This window comes from Drosophila teissieri, chromosome 3R (assembly GCF_016746235.2).
Source record: "Drosophila teissieri strain GT53w chromosome 3R, Prin_Dtei_1.1, whole genome shotgun sequence".
Classification (NCBI taxonomy): domain Eukaryota; kingdom Metazoa; phylum Arthropoda; class Insecta; order Diptera; family Drosophilidae; genus Drosophila; species Drosophila teissieri.
The window spans coordinates 13934798-13954657 of NC_053032.1; the positions used below are offsets into that span (position 1 = coordinate 13934798).

A 19860-nucleotide genomic window follows, 5' to 3' on the forward strand; every position below is an offset into this window, starting at 1 on the left:
ATTATTCAATTAACAATTGCTACTAATTACTTAAAAATGTATAAGTCAACACCAACATTTAATAAAAAGCTGTTATAATTTGGCTTAACACAAAGCTAAAATAATACCACCTGCTAAGCTGCCAACACTTTATGTTTAGTAATTGAATTATGCAAATCAGTTAAATACTACAGAATATTTGTGGTATTTCGTGTCCATAATAATGTACCGGTCTTTATTGTTCTAAGCAACACCATTTAACGAGCCTGTTCAAATATGCAATACTTTCTATTAAGTACTTTCTTTTTTCACTTATATTGCAAACCTAAGAGCCAAAGAGCGTTTATCTTAACGCGACATCACCGCCTAAAACACAATTGAATGCTGTCGATATTGTTACCTTACTGAAAGAGGACTTCACCTGATCCGCCAAAAGGATTAAGCACGAACTACGCCATGAAAAGGGGTAAATACACTTGAAATCCACGGCGGAATGTTAACTGCACTTGCAGCATTCAATTGCTAGAGCAATTGCTCCTGCTGGCTGAAGCGGAATGGAGGAAGAATGATACTCGAGGGTAGCAAGGTGCAGAATTACTAGGGTTTAACAAATCACCTGAAACATATATATATCTCCCTATATATAGCCTCGCTTGACGCGTTGTTTACAGCACTTACGAATGAAAATAAACGCATTTCAAGCTAATTAAACAATAAAAGCGCAAAGGGGCGCCATCGCCCCCCAAAAAGCAAATGGAATAACAAAGCAAATAAAAATGGAGGCGGGCGGATGTTCGGGTAATTCAGCAAATAAAAGTGCACGGCATTGGCATTAGTCGGTGGGCGTTGCCTGAGGGTTGGGCGTGGCATTACGCCCCAACACCCACCACCCACTACCCACCACTCACCACCCACCTGCCGCCTCTCTGACAGCTGACAAACTCGCGAGCGTGAAACGCCGGAGCGCACAAAAGTAGGCAACAAAGACGGCAGCGATGCGATGTGATGCGATTGCAACGATGGTGACGACGTGGCACAATGATGTTGCAATTTAATTTGTATTGTCGGCGGGAATGGAATGGTATGGTATGGTGATAGTGATGGAGATGGGAATGGGAATGGAATGGAATGGTTGCCACCGACACAATTGCACTAACGGCAAAGAAAATGCCAGCTCTGGTGATGATCACGCTGACGATGATGAAAATGGCAATGGCCATGCCGCGTCTGATGAATCCACTTAGATGTCGGGCGACGGGCGCTTGGCAACGACAGCAGCAGCAACACCAACTTGCAACACCAAAGCAGCAGCCAGCGTGTCGCTTAATTGAACAGACAAAGGACAAAGTGACAGGCAAAGACAAAGCTGGAACAAACTACACGTGGACATGGAACTGGGTTCTTTAGCATGTTAACTACACAAACTGCAAATTAAATTGGCTTAAAAAACACAACCAACTTGGAGTGGATTTGATTAAACCAGGAAATTATTTAACTCATTTGATAACCTAATAAAGCTACAGTTAGATTACAGCCACCACATTCCAAACACAGTCATTTAAATTTCGTACTTCTTGTATTTCTAAATAATATTGATTTTTTAATGCCTGTCGGCTACACAAAGTGACTTCTGATGCCGGAGCTCAATTGGACAAAGAAAATGATTGAAATGCATGTTAATCCAGTCAGGCACGTGGCACAGGAAAAGGCAGGCTGAGTTAATCGCGGCACAGGCGCTTCGAGGGCGGCTCCTCGTCGGTGGGGGCGATGGATTGGAGCAGCTTGGAGTCAGTGTGCCCACCAAAGAGGGTCAGCAACAGGGCAACGCCGTAGCCAGTGGCACGCTCCCCCTGAAACAGAACAGAAATCATGTTAAATGGGCAGGGAAATAATTATAAAGCGGATGGCAGCCGGATCGAATCACTTACACAATGAACGGGCGTGGCCATATCGACGTGCATCCAGATGCCGGGATAGTCGAAGCCGAGATGAGCGGCAATGAAGAGGCCGGCGCAGGAGGATTGGGCGTTTTGACGATCCTGAAAGCGGAAGGGAAATCTCAGTTAGACATGGTGACATATACGCTCGAATGTGTGTATTCCTTTATGAAGAGCATTTTGCTGGTGTGGATGTGGATGAGGATGAGGATGTGGTGTGCTGCATGCAACAAGCAAAACTTGGCGTCGCTTTATTAAAAAAGCGTCCTGTGGTGCAGCGCAACAAGAAAATATATTTATAGAGATGGATGAACAAACGAGGGTGGCTTTAAAAGAAAGTTGTGTTTGTTTATTTATCAGATACTTTTTTAATGAAATATGAACTTATTAAAACACACCTATTTCTCGATAATTCAAACAAATATTTTCAGTAGAAACGTATACAATATGTGGCATTGCTCTACCTCTGAAACGCCCCTCGCTAGCAGCAAGTCTGGGTGTGCTAATGCCTAAATTATATGCCATGCACTGGCAGCTGCGTAGCGGAAGCAGTCGCTCTACTAACTTGAGCGGAAATTGCAGCGCTTAAATGCCAAACATAAAGTACACTTTGAACATGCACACACACACTTACACACTCGCACACTGACAGTTGGGACCGGCCAAATAAAGGAAGAACCAACGCACACATGCGAACACTCTGCTGACAGTTGGCCAAAAAAAGGAGTTAACTGGCAGACTTCAGCAGCAGGAGCCACGGAATTGAGCGGACAGCGGGACGACAGGACGAGCGGACAACTCGGGGATGCAGTGCTGCGAAAATTACATGACAACGCGCTCAGTTCCTCCTCAAGATGAAAATCACATACACACACACACACATTCGCAGGGGACGTGCAAACATCGTACGTCGAAAAGCGGAAGGCGGAAGTCAAAAGTCCATTGAAGCAACAGAGTCCTGAACCCAGAGCCCAAAACGCAGAACCAGACTTGAAGAATGAAGACTGCCTCCTCTCACACATGAAAAATATATTCCGAATTGGACAACTGGAACTTGCAAACAATACATTCGCATTTAAGCTAAGAGTTTAGAATAAATACCATGCTTTTCTGAAAACCACACAAATCGCGAAGGTATCTAAATCAAGACGATTAAAGAGCTAACTATGCATTTAAAATCATTATAGGAATAAAGGTCTATTGAATATCTTTCAGTGCATCTATTGTTCCAGTTTCAGTTGTTCCTGCCGCTGCTGACGAAACTGCATTTCTTCTCCGAACAGTGGAGGTACTGCTTTTGGCGGTTTTGCTGCTAATAACCCGCTTTTGTTATGAAACTTGCGGCTGAAGCTTCTCTGGCCGATGGTGCACATAGCCGGCATGTCGTGGCTGCTTCACTTCGGTTTGATTTGCCTGGAGTGTGTGCTACCGAAACTTTTCAAACGCAATGTTTCCCAATGAACCAATTTACTGAATGGCAAACGGAAGTGGTAAGCCGCTGAGTTGCTGTTGCAGTTTAAACTTTTGAATACAATAAATGATCTGACTTGAGCTCCCTGTTTCTAAATCTCTCAATTTTTAAATGTATTTTTAAAGACCTCCATTACCATCGACACCCCCAACGACATGTTTTTATAACTTTGGCAAAGTTGAGATGAGATTACGCGCAAATAGGAAAGGTCAACAAGGTCGCGATGTAACTGTGGCGCTAATTAAATGTTTAACCTTTGCCGAGACTGATCAGAGCACTCACGCACATGGGGCTTTCAGTCCGAATCGAATCCAGTCGAATCGAGTCCGCCTTTCATCAATAATGGCAAACATTTGTCAACATAATGTCATTAACATTGATTGCATTAGACCCGTCCTGATTGTGTGTGCGTGTGTGAGCCCGATGATGTGAGTTCGTATCTGACTAGGCCTTTTGTAAATAACGAAGCAACATCCCAACCATCCACCCCACGCACCCGACCCAAATCTCCACCAGAGTTTGACAATGGGTCGCCGACTAATTGCGGTTTAGAACGTGACCATTCGAGGACCGCCCTGTGGCATTTACCCCGCCGATATATGCGACAGTTCAGTCCAACACCATCCGTATTCGCATCCCTATCCGCATCCTAAACATCCGCACTTGCGATTAACTTGAATTGAAATTAGCCACCCGGCGACATTGTCTCACACTCGAGGCAGCGGTTACTGATATTCGATCTGTGATAACTGCCACTATGTATGAATGCCGGGGGTGTCGCGAGATTACATCGGTGACCGATTCACGCCCCGTGGCATCAAGCAGTTTGCATTATCAATTACGCATTCATTCAATAATCGAGGCGAGCACTGAAAAGGATTTGCCATCAATGCCATCGAATGGTTTCGCTGAAGGCGGCTACAGTTTTTATTCAATTTTCACGATGTCGCAGCTAGCGCTTTAAAAACTTTCTCGCCGCAGGAAAGAGCGCACAAAAATGTGTATATATATATATATTTTCATAGCAAAAGAAAATACTGTAGGGAAAAAGGAAAATGTTAGAAAACTCTGGTGATGCCCTTTCGACCTCTAACAGCTATATACAAATTAGAAAAATATGCGATGATTTCATTTAGGTGCGAATATCTTAGTATTTGCTGTTATAGTTTCTGTTCTTTTAAAAGCCCCTTCTTTTTCAGTTTTACATATGCCGATTTTAAAGTAAGCTCATGGCATCTCTGTCGCTAGAGAAAGTTAAACGGAAACCGAGGAATAACAAGCGGAAAGATTTGTGTTAACAAAGTCGCCGCCCCTTCAAGTAGGCAACGGAAATGGGGATCATTTCGCAAATTACGTGACTTCCACCGCCCCCTTTTTTCAAGAGCAGGCAAAAAATCTCCATGGCAAACTCCGCATTTGGACCACTGAGCTTGGGCTTTATTTATAAACTGCTGCGGCTGGCTTTAATCAAAAAACTTAACCCCGCCTAAGCATAACCGCAACAACGATGAAATACTCGGCGCCTGGAGGTCGTGCCGTAAAAAACTTTTGCCACATAAAAAGTTCAATTTAATTCATTAAACCGCGTAAAAAGTCGCCGTACAATTGAATTTAAAATGTCGACGCCCAATAAAAATCAACTGAAGTGGGGGGCCGAAAACAAAAACAATTACGCATACGCCGCGTGTGCGGCCAAAAGACTGCAACACGTTGCTGCCCCGGAATGGGTTTATCTAAAATTCATGCCCCGCCGCGCCAGGAAAGACGGGGAACAGCTTTTTACGATTTAACATAAAAATCAATTACCAACAATGGGAAAATTTCACAGTCATAAAACGTCGAGTAACTTTCGACTTAGATTCCTGTGCGACGACGTCGGGAAATTGAGAAACAATTGGAAATGTTTAAGCAAATTTTATTGTGCCGCCGCCGTGTTGCTTATGTTTTACTTATGACACCGCATCCTGAAGTCCTTCCACCACGAAGTCCTCCCAGAGAAGCAGAAAAGAAAGCCGCAGACAGAAGCCTGCGAGTCTGATTTACTCGACAGAAGCCAGTTGAATGGATGAGTAGATGGATGGATGGTTGGATGGTTTCTAGGTCGGACCGTCGTCTCAGGGTCATAAAGTTGTCGAAATTCGGGATAATATTATTTTTATTTTTCTCACTTTCTGTTTGCTTCTGCTCAGTGGACTGGAAGAGGGAATTTGGTTTTAAAAAGCAAACGGCCTAAAGCTTAAAGGCAACTGAAAAGCTATTTGCAGACTATTCAAATTTAATGAGCAGTTACTCAGTAGTTACTGCGCACATTTGGGTTCATAGAAAATTAATTAAGCTGCATACATACTTTTAGTATTTTTTGTAATCTTAAAAATAATAATTTCGGTATCACAAAAGGTCGAATCTAATGAAATAAGCTCAAATACTTTAGAAAATGAAGATATATTTGTAATATTATAACTTTTTCCAATACTTTATTGTACAAAAATACGATTATGTTTATTGCCATTTTCAAAACGCCGAAGCTGGCAGCACATTCACAGAGCAAAACCACAGACAGACTATGGCGAAAATGGCCATTTAAAAGTGGTCGCGAACGGAGCGAATATCCACCACCATCGATTCCTGCAGTTTGACCCAAAAAACGAGAACCTCCTAATTACCGGCTTAAATGGCTTCGCTTAATTCGCGAATACGCAGCATGTTTTAAACGAGGACACGTATCCCTCCTGACAGCCAACAGCCGCAGATATCACCACGCACCATGGGGATCACAACTCGAAAAGGGCGAAAAACAAATGGGAATTCGTTATTTAAGGATGGGGGATCATCACCTGGCCAGATGACCATCTGACCACCAACTGCTCGTGCTGGGTCTTGTCCAAATGAGCTGAAAACCAAAGCCAGACTGAAAACCAAAGCCAGCGGCCAACAAAGCACCCTGGCGACCGCTAACAACACTCATAATCCCTCCATTTAGTGGCAAACTAGGGGAAAAGACACCCGAAAGACCAAAAAAAAAAAGCAGAAAATACGGCTGGTATGGGTGGGTGTGGGTGTGGGTGTAGAGCGCAAAAAGCTAGCTCATGTAATTTAAACGCTGCGCGTGGGAATTTGCCTCAAAGCCAGAAAAAATGCGACGACGGTGATGGGTAGTAATGGTAGTGATGGGTGGGCTGGTATTTCACCTTTTTCGCATTTAACGTTGAATGCATTTGGAATTTAAAACACTTTATCACAGACACCATTGACAAAGTGCGCGGCGCTGTCACATCAACTGCAGCACGGGGGGCATCAAAGGGTTAAGAGGTGCGGTGTGTTGTGTGTGTGTGTGTGGCACGGCCATCCTGCAATGGTGTGATATTTTGACTTGATTCCCATTTTTTCAAACTGCGAGATAGAGCAGCCTGACGAAAAATCAAACAGTCAGCGTGCAAAAAAGACACAGGGAAAAGTATCCTTGCAAAACTAAACAATTATTGGGGAAAAAAGAAGAACTTTACGTGCAATAAATCAATTTGCAGGTAAGCACTAATATCGAATATTGGAATATTAATTGATTCTAAACAACCTTTTTTGATTGGGCTATTTAGCGATAAATATTGTGGTGAACTAAATCACATCTAAAGTATTCCTGTTATACCTAAAAGCTTACACATAACTCAATTTCCCTAAAATGTATATCACAAGTAATATGGAGGAACTAAAGTATGGCGGTTTGACTAATTTTTCTCACGGTGTACTTATCGAAAGGCGGCAGCGTGGGCGATTGGCAGGTAGCCAAAATTGCCACGCCACTTGACCTGCTCGGCATCTACGCACCATCCAGACAACCAACCAACCGACCAACCAACCAGCCAGTCAGCCAGTCAGCCAGCCCGTCAGTCCTGTCCGCTCCTGGCACCTCACCTCGGCAATCCAAAACTCCAAGCCGCCCAATCCACCCAATCCTCCAATCCATCCACCGCCCAATCCGCCCACGGCGTGACAATGATGAATGACCATTGATCCGAGGCGCTTGCGACGTACAATAAGGTAACTCGATTTGGTTGGTTGTTGTGGCAGGAACTGGAACCGAACCAAACTGAACCAAACCGAATGGAGCAGGAGAGTCCCGGGGCAACGACGCACTTTGCTCCGGTGGCCAGTGCCCAGAGATGGGCCAGAGATGGGTTTATGGCTCACCTAGTGCCATCGCAGTCCACCCTCGCCGCTCCGCAGCATTCCTGTCCAGGATTCTCTGGCTCCGGCTCTGGCTGGCCTTTCTAATGGCTGCGAAAGTGGCTGGTGGCGTAGATTGAACGCCAAAGTTTTTGATACATGCGAATGTCGGAGGGTGCGGTGTGTGTCTGCCTGGGTGTGTGTGCGGCATAAATCAGAGTAATACTAATCAATCTTTAAACCAAACATGACGTTCATCATTTTTCCACAACGGTGCGGTCGAGTGTAAGACAAAAGAACAACATTGAGTGCAAGCGATAAAGTTAATTAAAAATATGTGTAAAATATCTCCGGAGAGTGCAAAAGGCAAAAGACAGTGGATTTGGATGTGTGGCGATGTGGGAAAACGCAAAATGAAAATGAATTGAAAACAAATGAATAAAGTTACACCAAAACTTGATTAAAACTTTCTCAAAGTCACTCGCTTTCTATCGAATAATACGGGCAGCCGTCCAAGTTCACAGCACGGCTGTCTTCGATAATGCATAAATTAAGTTACTTTTGGTCATTGATTTCGGTGCAGACCTCTGATAATCTAAAAGGCCACAGAAAAAGGGAGCAAGGTGTAGCTGAAGATACCACAATTAAATGACAAACGCAGATAGTTCAGATAGGATACACAAAAAAGATCTTAAACTAAGAGTTTAGGTTTCACTTTAAGGTTTTAGAATTCACTACGATAAAATTACTAAAAATAAATATAAAAAAGTCCTTACATCCATTGCATTTTTTCTTATCAGTTCGCACTTCGCAAAATAGTTTTTAATGGTGCAGGAAAAGTACTTACCGCCACCGAGTTTTTCATATCAGCAATGGCCGAAGCAAATTCCGAGAAATGCAATTCGGGGCAATAAATTATGGACGCCAATAAATCGCCGGATTTGCGTCCAGCCTGCAACGACTTTGCCTCCCATGTCTCCGAGTTTGTCAATACGGCACCATGGTATTTGCCTGTTGCAACGCCCTGGAATAAGAATAAAGTGGCAAATGTGGGATATAGTGCATGCGAAAAATCGTAAATGAAATATTCAAGGACCTGCTGGGTGGGCATATAGTTAAGAATGGGTTTCGCACCCACTGGGGAGCGTTTGATAGAAAACAAGCAACAATCAACCAAATGCCAGCAATAAAACTGTACACCAACTAACAATGTTAGGATAAAGACAAAAGGGGTATGGGCAAGGGGCAAGTGGCAAGGGCTGCTGAGCAGAGGGTGCACGAAAATTGCGAGCTTCCGACGCGGCTGGCAATAAAAAGGTGCAAGGTTATTTAGCACGAGCAACACCCAAACAACAGGCAAGCACTCCGTGGCGCGTGCTCCACTGCTGCTGGACAAATAAAGGCAGCGCCAGGAGCTGCAACAAAGCACTGGCAGCTCTGGCATCACTGCCAGGAGCAACAGCAGCAGCACCACACTGCGAAAAACACAGAACTGGGGCCCACATTTGAGACAGTTTAAAATATTTTCAAATAACTCCGTCTCACTCATATATACCAATCAGAATTGGCTTTTATTTTAAAACCTAAATATGTATATGCCCCCTATATTACCATTATTATCTATAAACTTAAGAAGAGTAAGTTAAGTAATTTATGTGTTATATAATGCGAACCAGTCATTCAGATACAACCCTTTAAAAAAAATTATATTTATTTTTTAAGATTTTAATTTAAGAAGCCTGCAACTATTAAAGAAAAGTCTAGCCTCACTTTCCACTTATAAGATGATTTCTCCCAGTACATCCAGTAGCCGTCACAGAGCAGAAAACAACTGCAAAAGGTGTAACAAGGCAGCAGGAACATAAAATGTAAAAGCGAAAAAGTGTTGGTTGCCTGCTTTTTGTTCCTGCAGCGGCTGTGGAAGTGGCAGTGGCAGTGGCAGTTGCCCCAATGCTGGCAATTAATATTATTGCATCCCGTCTAGGTGTGTGTCTGGGTGTAATGAAATTAAGCACAACAAGCGAACCAAAAACGAACGAAATTCTGAACAAAATGGCAAAACGTGGAAATGTTTAGAAGAGCGGCGCGGCACTATGTTTTGTGCCACTTTTAGGCTGGGTAACCAAAGGAATTTCGCTGCGAACAATGCAACTTTTGGGTCGGGGTTGAATAAAAAGAGCCCAGATGCCACGCCCCTCTGACCGGTTTCGATTTATTTCCCATCGAACCACAAATAACGTAAATTGGCATCATATTTTAAGCAAATTGCAGCCAAGATTTATGGTAATTGTGCGCCATCGTAGCAGCTACTCAGTTGCTCCCGTTCGCAGTCCCCTTTTACGCTGCAATGAAGAGCGAAACACCCACCGCCCACAGCCCACTGCCACGCCCCCGACCCCAACCCACACCACAACGATGCAACCCGAAAGCGACCACAATCGGCGGATCCTTTGCTGTTGTTGGTCTGCCAATGCTGGCGCTGCTATTCCTCCAAGTTGCCAGCGAAAACCAAATTTGCAATTTATTTTTCCAATTAACCTCGTGACTTTTATAAAGCGTGGCATAAATTCTCGCATAACAAGTCAGCGGAGTCAGTACATCCAAGGCCACCCAACCAGCCATTTCCCAGTCCCCAGTTACCTGGCGCAAAGATCTCTCGAAACCGAAATTACCTTGGACACCGGCAACATAATTTGCTGGCTGCATTAGTGGCAGAAATGTGAATTCAATCCGGTGAATTGTTGCCTTTAATGCGATTAAGAGGGGCAGAAAGAAAGTTGGCAACTAATTGCAGCCTCGATGGTTTCAGCAAATTATTCTAAATTATTCAATGACATCTATTCCTTTTTTCCCATTGTTAACATTGTGCTGCACATATGGTGATGGCGTTTTTTGTTGTATTCGGACAATCGATTAATATAAACAGAATCTAATTCAAAAAAAAAAACTATCAGAAAAAATACTAATTCTATATATGCGTTCTTTAATTTCTATGTGCACATTCCCACGCTAGAATAAGTGATTAAGTGATTAAACTGGAAACTTGAATAATATATACTAATCACGTGTTAGGCACATTATCAAAACTATAAAAATTTCATAGAATGCCTCACCTGAGCTCCAGTCAATGTAGCCATGTCGAGAATGATGTTGGCCTTCAGATCCTTGTTGGCATAGCAAACGCCATCGGCGAGCACCAAGCGGCCCTCGGCATCCGTGTTGTTGATTTCCACGGTGCGGCCCGAGTAAAGAGTGTGGATGTCATCGGGACTGCATACAAGAGTGAAAACATTAGTACTTGGCTGATCCACAGAAGGCTAAACTGCTTGTAAAACCCACCGAGTGGCATTTGGACCCACGGAGTTCTCGGCCAGGCAGAATACGGCATGCAAGTTATCCTTAAATCCGCATTGGACAGCAGCGTAAAAGGCTCCGAGAATAGCCGCCGCTCCGCCGCAATCGCGTTTCATTCCGGGCATGCCGGTCTTGGCCTTGATGCTGAGGCCACCGGTGTCGTACACGATGCCCTTGCCGACCAGAGCGATGGTCTCCTGGGCGCCCTTCTGCTCGTGGGAAAGCACAACGAGGGCAGGCGGCACAGCCGCAGCTTTGCCCACGCCGTAGATCCCGCCAAATCCGCGCTCCCGCAGCTCCTCGCCACGGATTATTGTTGGCGTGATGCACAGCTCCTTGCCCACATCTTCGATTGCCTGAATGAAGTGGTCCACGTTCATCTCGTTGCAGGGCATGTCTACAATGCGAGCAGTCAGTCGAATTGCCCTGGTGGTCTCATTCAGGCAATTTAGCTCGTCTTCTGTCAAAGGTTCGCTCTCAATGCCGCCATCCTTGTTGATTAACACAAACTCAACATTGACTACGTTGCGTACTGAATCCGTGCTTCCATCGCTTTGATCTCCGCAGCCAAGACTTTGCTTGGGCTGGTTGGAAGCCAGCAGATTGCCCGTTTTGCGGGAATAGAGGGGAAAAGCCCGGACCACCGCACAGGCGCTGGCGAATAGATTCTCCCGTTCGCAAACCAGCACCACGCTCTCCTCGGAAACGTTCAGCACATGGTTCTTCACCAGACGAGTGATGGCATGAGCCCGGGATGCGGTATTGTGCCGGGAGGCCTTCAATGGCAGGGCAGCCACGGTGGCCACATCGAGGTAGAGGGACACCTTATCGGTGGGCGCCGGATGCAGGCAGGCAACGGCATTCAGGAAGGTGTCCTCGGTGACGCGTGGACTGAGTTTGCTCTCTAGATGGCTGAACTTCAGCAGATTCAGATGGCGCAGCTGGCCGATGATCAGGACCGGATGTGTCTGCGGATCACTGCAGCCTAGCGATTCGTTGAACTTCACGTCCGTGGCCATCTGTAAGAGAATATGTGTGCGAATGAATAAAGATTCAAGTTTCAAGACCGAGGAATGCTAGTAAAATCCCAGTGGTATTATCTTATCGGTGCTAATCTGCCGTCTACTGCTCCAAATGCCCCACTTGCTTATCAGTCGACGACTTTGCACCACAGGGGCGGTCAGTGGATGCAGCCGCCCATAAATCACGAGAGCTAAACCGGCGAGATAAGCAGTGGCGTTCGGGTTTTCAGTAGGGCCATCTGGACAAACAGGGGTTACTCATCGGATGCAAGCGGATGCAGTGTAGCAGGGGAATCATAAGAAGAGATACAAGCATGACCTATGTACATATATTAGAATTGAACAATGATTTTCGTATAAATGAGTCCATGAAGGTAGCGGCAATTTGGAGTTGTGGAAGCCACCTAATTATATTAACAGGAGTTGGAATATATACAAATTGTATTGCATTTAAGTTGATCAAATTAAAATTAATTTACATATAAATATAAATGCCTAGCGTTTCAAAATTTAAGAACATATCTTCTAAAATCATTTATTATAAAAAATCTTGTTAATTTATTGTTTTTATATTATTGATATTTATATTGTTTTTGGTACAATAACAATATTTTAGCCATTCATTTTTTACTTTTACAGTGGCAAGGCAATAAAAACATAAACTGCCACGAAAAATATAGTTGAACACATATCTTTACGATGCTCCATAAACTCTAATGGGTTTTATAAGCTAGATACCACTGTGCAAAAATGGATTTAAAATTTAAAATCGTTAATGCCAGCGTGACCTTCACAACAAGAACAACAAGTGGGTCGTTGACCGATTCGCGGCTTTCGAATGCGAAAAGTGGGTAAACATCTAATCTATTTATTTTCTATTGGTTTTGACTGGACAGCCGATATGTAGAAATATGCAAAGGCGTTGTGCAAATTCTATATTCTCTATTTTTAGACTCTTTGTTCACAATATCTTCATTTGCAAAACGGATTCTGCACATTTGCTGCCTTGTTGGAGCTCACCTTTTTAAAGCGGCCGCTGCTATAGGTGCGAGCGAGACGGTTGCGTATTGCCTGGACGCCGAGCAGCAAACGCATTAAGTGCCTTCTTTAGAAATTGCAAATAAGTTTGCAAAATGCTGATTTAATATTTAATTTCCTCGTTGCCAATTTGACTTGCAATTTTTTGCTTGCCGGTTCTTAGAGATGTGACTGCACAGCGATAAGTCGATGTTAACTATCGATAAGTGCCACACTAAATTTTCCATTCAGCCTGGCAACCCTGCTACAGTCGTGGAAGTGTCATTCCTAACAGCGAGTACCACCTCTAACTGGAAAGCAAAACAAGCGTCTGGAAGGCAAAAGCGGCGCTGAATTTTTGAAGATTTTCATTATTTGCAGTAAACTGACAAAATGGCAATAATTATACCTGAATCGAGTTACGAAAGGCGCGTAAAGGCATTGTACGAAAAGCAAATTCGCATGGAAGCACTCGAGGGGAAATTCATCAAAAAGGTCTATAAATTCAACAGCAATTTATGTGAGTTGGAGGAATTTATCTCTATTTAACCACATTAATTGCTCTTATACTAAATATTCTAGTGGATGTCAAAGAAGCAGTTTCGCGCCACCAGCGGAAAGTGGGAAAGTTGCAAAAAGTCGTCATGGAGCGTCGGGAGGAGTTGGAAAAGCGAGTTTCCTTCATGGAGGAACTTGCTCAAGAACTAGAGGCCACCAAACTTCGAAATTTGGCCATGAAAGAGCAGATTAAACAGCGGAAAATGATAGCTAGACAGCGGAAGAATGAAATCATGGAAAGGTCAGCATTAAGACCATATTTAGATTTTCCTAGTAAGAATGGGAAGCTAATACTTTCTCGGCCCCTATAGTTGCAATTTTGTACCAGATGAAAGGGTTCAATTTCTCTATTAAACTAGTGTATAATAGTGTAATAATATTGCAACAAGCATTTGACTTATATTGAAAGTTACTCTATCCAAAACTAGTATGGGTACACAAACATTTATTTTATTTAAATTTATGTTACTTTATTAAGAAGTTCCCTTTTTAGTCCTTTGGCAGCTTTAAAATGTATTATCAACACTTATGCTCCTTATATGCGAGAAAGTGGCACTGAAAGGCTATCCATTTCTTTATTTATTTTTTTAAAACCTATAGATAGCCATATTCTAGTCCAACAAAATTATATTTATTTTACGTCCTATCAAATACCAGTAAGTCTATGACGGCTCAACTATGTTTATTCAATAACTAACTAATTAACTAACATACGAAATTCATTTGTTCAAAACAACCCGAATTGTAGCGGGGTCAGTTATAATAATGAGAGCAATATCTGATCGATTGTTTTATTTTATAGGATACACACGCTGTCGAAAACAACAGGAACCTATGTAAATCAAGAGGCGCTGCCGGCACGTGTGAAGGGTGTCACTGTACTCCGTGGCGATAAGCGCGACCAGTTGATACCCTTTGATCTGAATGCGACCGATGCGGAAGGACTGAACTCACTTTGTCAGCACCTCGAGAGCCTAAATGTCGACGTGTCGCAGTGGCAACAGCTGGTCTCGCTCGCCATGGATGTGGCTATGGAGGCACGTGCTCCTACTACTCCGCCTAAGGAAGTAGCCAATTGCAAGTCCATAATTGAGATCGATCTCACCTCGCCGACCAGTCATCAGGCCTGACTTCCGATTAAATGATTTGCTTGGCCTGGGGATGCCCCTTTGCCAATGAAGCACTTTAATTTGGCTTAATAAATAGATGTCGACTAATTATAGGTCTAATTGGGAACTAATCTTATCGAATTAAATCTTATTTGGATTACAGTAGTTATTTTTAGCGCGTTAAGTACACCTTGTAATTTTTTAAATGCACTTTAAATTATAAATATAACTACTTTTTACGACAAGATACAACGGATAAGTATATATCCCGAAAATTAGCTCTTTTTGGGCCAAAAACTTATATTTTTCTTATTTCTGATAATATCATTTAATATCATAGCCATATCTTTACCGGAAGCTTAAATATTTTAGGAGACATCGCCATTAGGCGACTCAAGAGTAGGAGATGTCACGAATGACTCCAATGTCAGTTGGTTGGAACTAATCATATTCAAAACCAGTTATTGAATGAAATAGTTCGAAATCAAAAGTCTTACTGGTCTTGGTATCATATTTAATTACATTTACGACGCACTCGCAACTAAAATCTTAAATAAATGGAAGTCTGTAAATTTAAATGTTTTTCTAAATCGGTTTTTAAAATGCTTAAAAACAATTTTTTGATTTGATGAAGTCAATTACTAAAAGTTTTTGAATATATTAAAATATGTTTGCTTGGGTACTTTTCAAATACGTAAGCTAACTTAATTTGTAGCATACCTATTCAAAAAAGAAAATACCTAATTTATCAAGCACCTTTGTAGAGATTTAACTTTTGATTTTTTCAGCGCTTTTGACATGGCGGCCGGTGTTAATCGAGAAATCTCAAAAGTCTAGGCGCCTCAGAGTGCCACCGACTAACCGATCTATGAATAAACAGCGATCCATATAGATTGGCGTTGCTCAATTGCTATTGTCCGGCGAAAGTTTGAGTCGATAAGTCGTGGCTACAAAAACGCAGCCGCACCGCAGCCACGGGTTCAGTTGGTGTCCGGAATCCACGATGATCACGGAAATTCTCCTGGCGATCTGCACCGCGGTGTTCCTCTTCCTTTCATATCGATATGCAGTGGGTCGACCCTGCGGCTTTCCACCCGGTTCGATTTGGATGGCCTCACCTCCTTGGAGCTCTGTCGCTAATCGGATTATTCACAGGTCCTCCGAGGATTCCGATGTTCGGCAGCTACCTCTTCATGCTGATCATCAACTTCAAGTACCTGCACAAGGCGGCTCTGACCCTCAGTCGCTGGTATAAGTCGGATATCATCGGACTGCATGTGGGTCCCTATCCCGTGGCCGTTGTCCACAGCGCGGATGGAGTGCGCCAGATCCTCAACAGCCAGGTGTTCGATGGTCGGCCTCAGCTCTTCGCGGCCGCGATGCGCGATCCCGGCCAAGATGTGCGAGGTGGGTCCAATCACATATTATGGCGTTGTTGAAATAATAAGGGGGTCAATCATTAATTAATTGTCGCGGCTGGCGAACAAAACACCCTTATCTCTCTAACGATTAACACTTGGCGCACTTCAGCCGAAGAAAGTAAAATCTTGTTGGCTTTGTGATATTTTATAGATCATTTTTCAGTTCAAAACAATCAGTGTATAACATTTTCATGTCATAATTAGTAAGTTATTAGTTATCATATTACCTTTCCATATTTTGATTAGCACTGTATGCTTTGACGGCTATCAACGAAATAGTTGACTTTGTTTTGCCGCCTTGACTGATAAGACTAACAATGGACTGCTATTTAATATTACTAAATATTGGTTCTTGCCCTTTGCAGGCATCTTTTTCCAGGACGGCCCCCTGTGGAAGGAGCAGCGACGCTTCATCCTGCGTTATTTGAGGGACTTTGGCTTCGGACGACGATTCGACCAACTGGAGCTGGTGATCCAGGAGCAGTTGAACGACATGCTGGATCTGATTCGCAACGGTCCGAAGTATCCGCATGAGCACGAGATGGTTAAACCCGGAGGCTACCGCGTGCTCCTGCCGCTGCTCTTCAATCCCTTTTCGGCCAACTCTCACTTTCACATTGTGTACAATGAGTGCCTGAGTCGCGAGGAAATGGGCCGCTTGGTGAAGCTCTGCCAGATGGGCATGCAGTTCCAGCGGAATGCGGACGACTACGGCAGGATGCTGAGCATTATGCCCTGGATCCGGCACATTTGGCCCGAATGGAGTGGCTACAACAAGCTGAATGAGTCCAACCTGTTTGTGCGCCAGTTCTTCGCCGACTTCGTGGATAAGTATATGGACAGCTACGAAGAGGGTGTGGAGCGCAACTTCATGGATGTCTACATAGCTGAGATGCGTCGAGGTCCGGGCTACGGTTTCAACCGGGATCAGATGATCATGGGCCTGGTGGACTTCTCTTTTCCGGCCTTCACTGCCATCGGAGTGCAGCTATCGCTCCTCGTCCAGTATCTCATGCTATATCCGGCAGTACTCCGGCGAATTCAGAGCGAGATCGACGATGTGGTGGGATGCGGACGTCTGCCCACCCTGGAGGATCGCCAGAACCTGCCCTTCACGGAGGCCACTGTTCGCGAGGGTCTGCGCATCGAAACGCTGGTTCCCTCGGATGTGCCGCACAAGGCACTGGAGGACACCGAATTGCTGGGCTACCGGATACCCAAGGTTAGAAATTTCCTAATTGAACATTATGCCCTTGAACAAACTATTTATCTATAATGCGGACTATTTTCAACTATCTACCCCAAGGACACCATTGTCGTGCCCAGCCTGTATGCCTTCCACTCGGACGCCCGTGTTTGGTCGGATCCGGAGCAGTTCCGGCCGGAGAGGTTCCTGGACGCGGAGGGCAAGCTCAGCCTGAAGCTGGATGTCTCGCTGCCCTTTGGAGCGGGGAAGCGGCTCTGTGCCGGCGAGACATTTGCGCGCAACATGCTCTTCCTGGTGACGGCGACCATGTGCCAGCACTTTGACTTCGTCCTGGGCCCCAATGATCGGCTGCCTGATCTCTCGCAGAACCTCAACGGACTGATTATTTCGCCACCCGATTTCTGGGTGCAACTGCAGGATCGACATTGAATATGTCCAAGATAGTAGAGCTAACTGATTTTAGGACAAAGTAATTTTACTTATTTAGATATTAGTTTGCATAAATGTTTTTCGAGGATAATTCCCAATTATACTATATGATGCACAAGGAACTATTTATTTTAGCATTTGCGTATATGTACATATGCGAGAGGGCTTATAGTTCGCCATCGGAATCGGAAAAGTAATGAATGAGATGGGTTTCCGAATTCTCCTCATTATCGATATGAAAATCTGGAAGGTAATCAGAATCTGAGCTATTATGAAATATGTTCTGCTCCAAGGAGCTTGTGGATGAGAAACTCAAAGAAACCAGCGAAGCCATCGAAGAATGTGTTGAGAGGACGGGAGACCGGAGACCGTCGTCCTCCGATTCAGAATCCGGGTTGTTTCCATCCTCATCCTCGATATCGTCCTGATGCACCACGGATGGGTTGGCCGAAGGTTCCACCTCGTTTCCATCGGTTTCCATCCGCGCAGCGCGAGTCTCTTTGCGCAACTCGACCACTTCTTTGAGGATCTGGTGCTGCTCCTCCGCAATGGTGGACACCAGCTGCTCCAGACTGCAGATCTTGGCCTGGTACTCGATCAGTTTCTGCTTCAGCTGGCAGTTTTCAGCCTGACAGTTGGCCAACTCCAAGCAGGAGCACATGGCGATCTTGGCGTCGTCCGAGTTTGGCGACCTGGTACTGTATGCAAACCACATTGTTACACAAGGAATATAGAAATTGTCTATATCCGATATATATTCACGTATTTGAACACATGGGAAATGAGCAAAGACGGATATCGAATGCAATTTCTTGGCCGAAACTTACATGGTTAAGGCACTGGAGTCCTTATCATGAACCGGGCAATTGTAGGACATTTTGAGACTTGAAATTTATAGGCAATTCAGTTCAGCAATTGTCTCTCGACAAAATCAACTTGACCTATTTGTACTCGGAAATTTCCCCCAGAAATATTTGACACAGTTTTCCTGTTCTCTTGGATTTGAGTGCAAATGAGCTTCTGTACTACTGACAGCTATTTCCAGGCCACTAGATACTACAACAAATTCGAGTGCTACAAAATTTGCATTCAGTCTATGGAAAATGTATCCTGTGCCATTTCATATGGCTCTTAATTGCCAAATTGAAGCACTGACATTTGACAGCGAAGTCGTGCGATTCACAACGCAAGCCGAATATATATAATCATAAGATGTGGTCAAATTACTGCTGATTGTTTTATTAACCGAGCTGATAACACACATAAAATAGCAAACTTCAAGATAATTTTGTTATCAATATTAAAATAATTGTGTGTCCACAAAAAGAGAAGAAGAGTGGATAGAAGTTGATAGCAAGGTGATAATTATTTGGCTATTTAAAACGACAAGTTGTCGGAATTTACATTCAGTATCAAATAAGTGAATAACTGATAAGATAGCAAGTTTGTTTCTCCACGCCGAAGTTGATTTACCCTTGCAGGATTTATAATAATAGCTATAATATGTAAATTCTTGTATATGTAATATATATAATTTCATTTCTATATTTGTATATTCTGCTTAATATGCATAATAGGTGGTGTGTAAATATTACACTAAAAGATTGACTTACCCCTTCTGGTAACTTCTTCAGCATGCATTTACGAGTCGAACGCATGGAGCCGCATTTCCGGGAATACCTATTGGAGCTCCTTGGCTTGCAGGCCGGCGCTCTGGGCTTCCGGGTACATTTGGGAACTATGGCCCTGCGGCAGCTCCCCATACGTTTGAGTTTCTCCGGCTGGCGTCGATGACGCGAAGTGGAGCTTTTGTTGAGGCATCGTTTCTGGTACTGCAGGGTATTTATGATGATGCGATTCAGGCGGAAATGCATACTCTTTTGGAACTTACTTTCGATCGGTACTCGCGCTTTTCTCGCGAACCTAACGCATTCCAGCACTCCGCTCCCTGGCGCAGTGCGTCCTCCATTGGGACGTTGCGGGATTCAAGATGCTTTTCCATTGTGAAACTTAAATAGCCGTTTGGATAGGGTTCCATACCAATTTACACTTATTTACTACCGAACTAAAATTTTAGGTGCGAAACTAAAAAGTCCTTACAAAATATTTGGCGTTGAGAAAGTAAAAGATAGAATTTTCAGTGGTTACTCTTTTTAAATAATGGAAAGTAATCTCAAACCTACTCGGATTTCATT

The 19860-nt window shown here is 43.8% G+C and overlaps 4 protein-coding genes across 5 annotated transcripts; 2 read left to right on the forward strand and 2 right to left on the reverse strand.

Moving 5' to 3' along the window:
* Nucleotides 1-1536: 1536 nt before the first annotated feature.
* On the reverse strand, nt 1537-19804 carry LOC122622357 (probable aminopeptidase NPEPL1). Of its 2 annotated transcripts, XM_043800746.1 has the most exons (7): nt 19557-19804; nt 19279-19497; nt 10888-11921; nt 10662-10818; nt 8396-8572; nt 1908-2018; nt 1537-1829 (listed from the first exon to the last, which is right to left on the reverse strand). In XM_043800746.1, the coding sequence occupies exons 1-7, from the start codon at nt 19701-19703 to the stop codon at nt 1698-1700; spliced, it is 1977 nt and encodes a 658-aa protein (XP_043656681.1). In that variant the 5' UTR covers nt 19704-19804; the 3' UTR covers nt 1537-1697. The 2 variants fall into 2 exon arrangements, with proteins under 2 accessions (XP_043656681.1, XP_043656682.1); XM_043800747.1 differs by lacking the exons at nt 19279-19497; nt 19557-19804 and adding an exon at nt 12945-13134.
* On the forward strand, nt 13253-14909 carry LOC122622359 (kinetochore protein Spc25). Its single transcript, XM_043800749.1, has 3 exons — nt 13253-13461; nt 13524-13740; nt 14302-14909. Exons 1-3 carry the CDS (start codon nt 13335-13337, stop codon nt 14627-14629), a joined length of 672 nt encoding a protein of 223 aa, XP_043656684.1. The 5' UTR covers nt 13253-13334; the 3' UTR covers nt 14630-14909.
* LOC122622358 (probable cytochrome P450 304a1) lies at nt 15612-17665 on the forward strand. The gene is made up of 4 exons (XM_043800748.1): nt 15612-15705; nt 15764-16015; nt 16395-17251; nt 17336-17665. Exons 1-4 carry the CDS (start codon nt 15612-15614, stop codon nt 17663-17665), a joined length of 1533 nt encoding a protein of 510 aa, XP_043656683.1.
* On the reverse strand, nt 17767-18694 carry LOC122622360. Its single transcript, XM_043800751.1, has 2 exons — nt 18493-18694; nt 17767-18363 (listed from the first exon to the last, which is right to left on the reverse strand). Exons 1-2 carry the CDS (start codon nt 18540-18542, stop codon nt 17832-17834), a joined length of 582 nt encoding a protein of 193 aa, XP_043656686.1. The 5' UTR covers nt 18543-18694; the 3' UTR covers nt 17767-17831.
* Nucleotides 19805-19860: the final 56 nt, after the last annotated feature.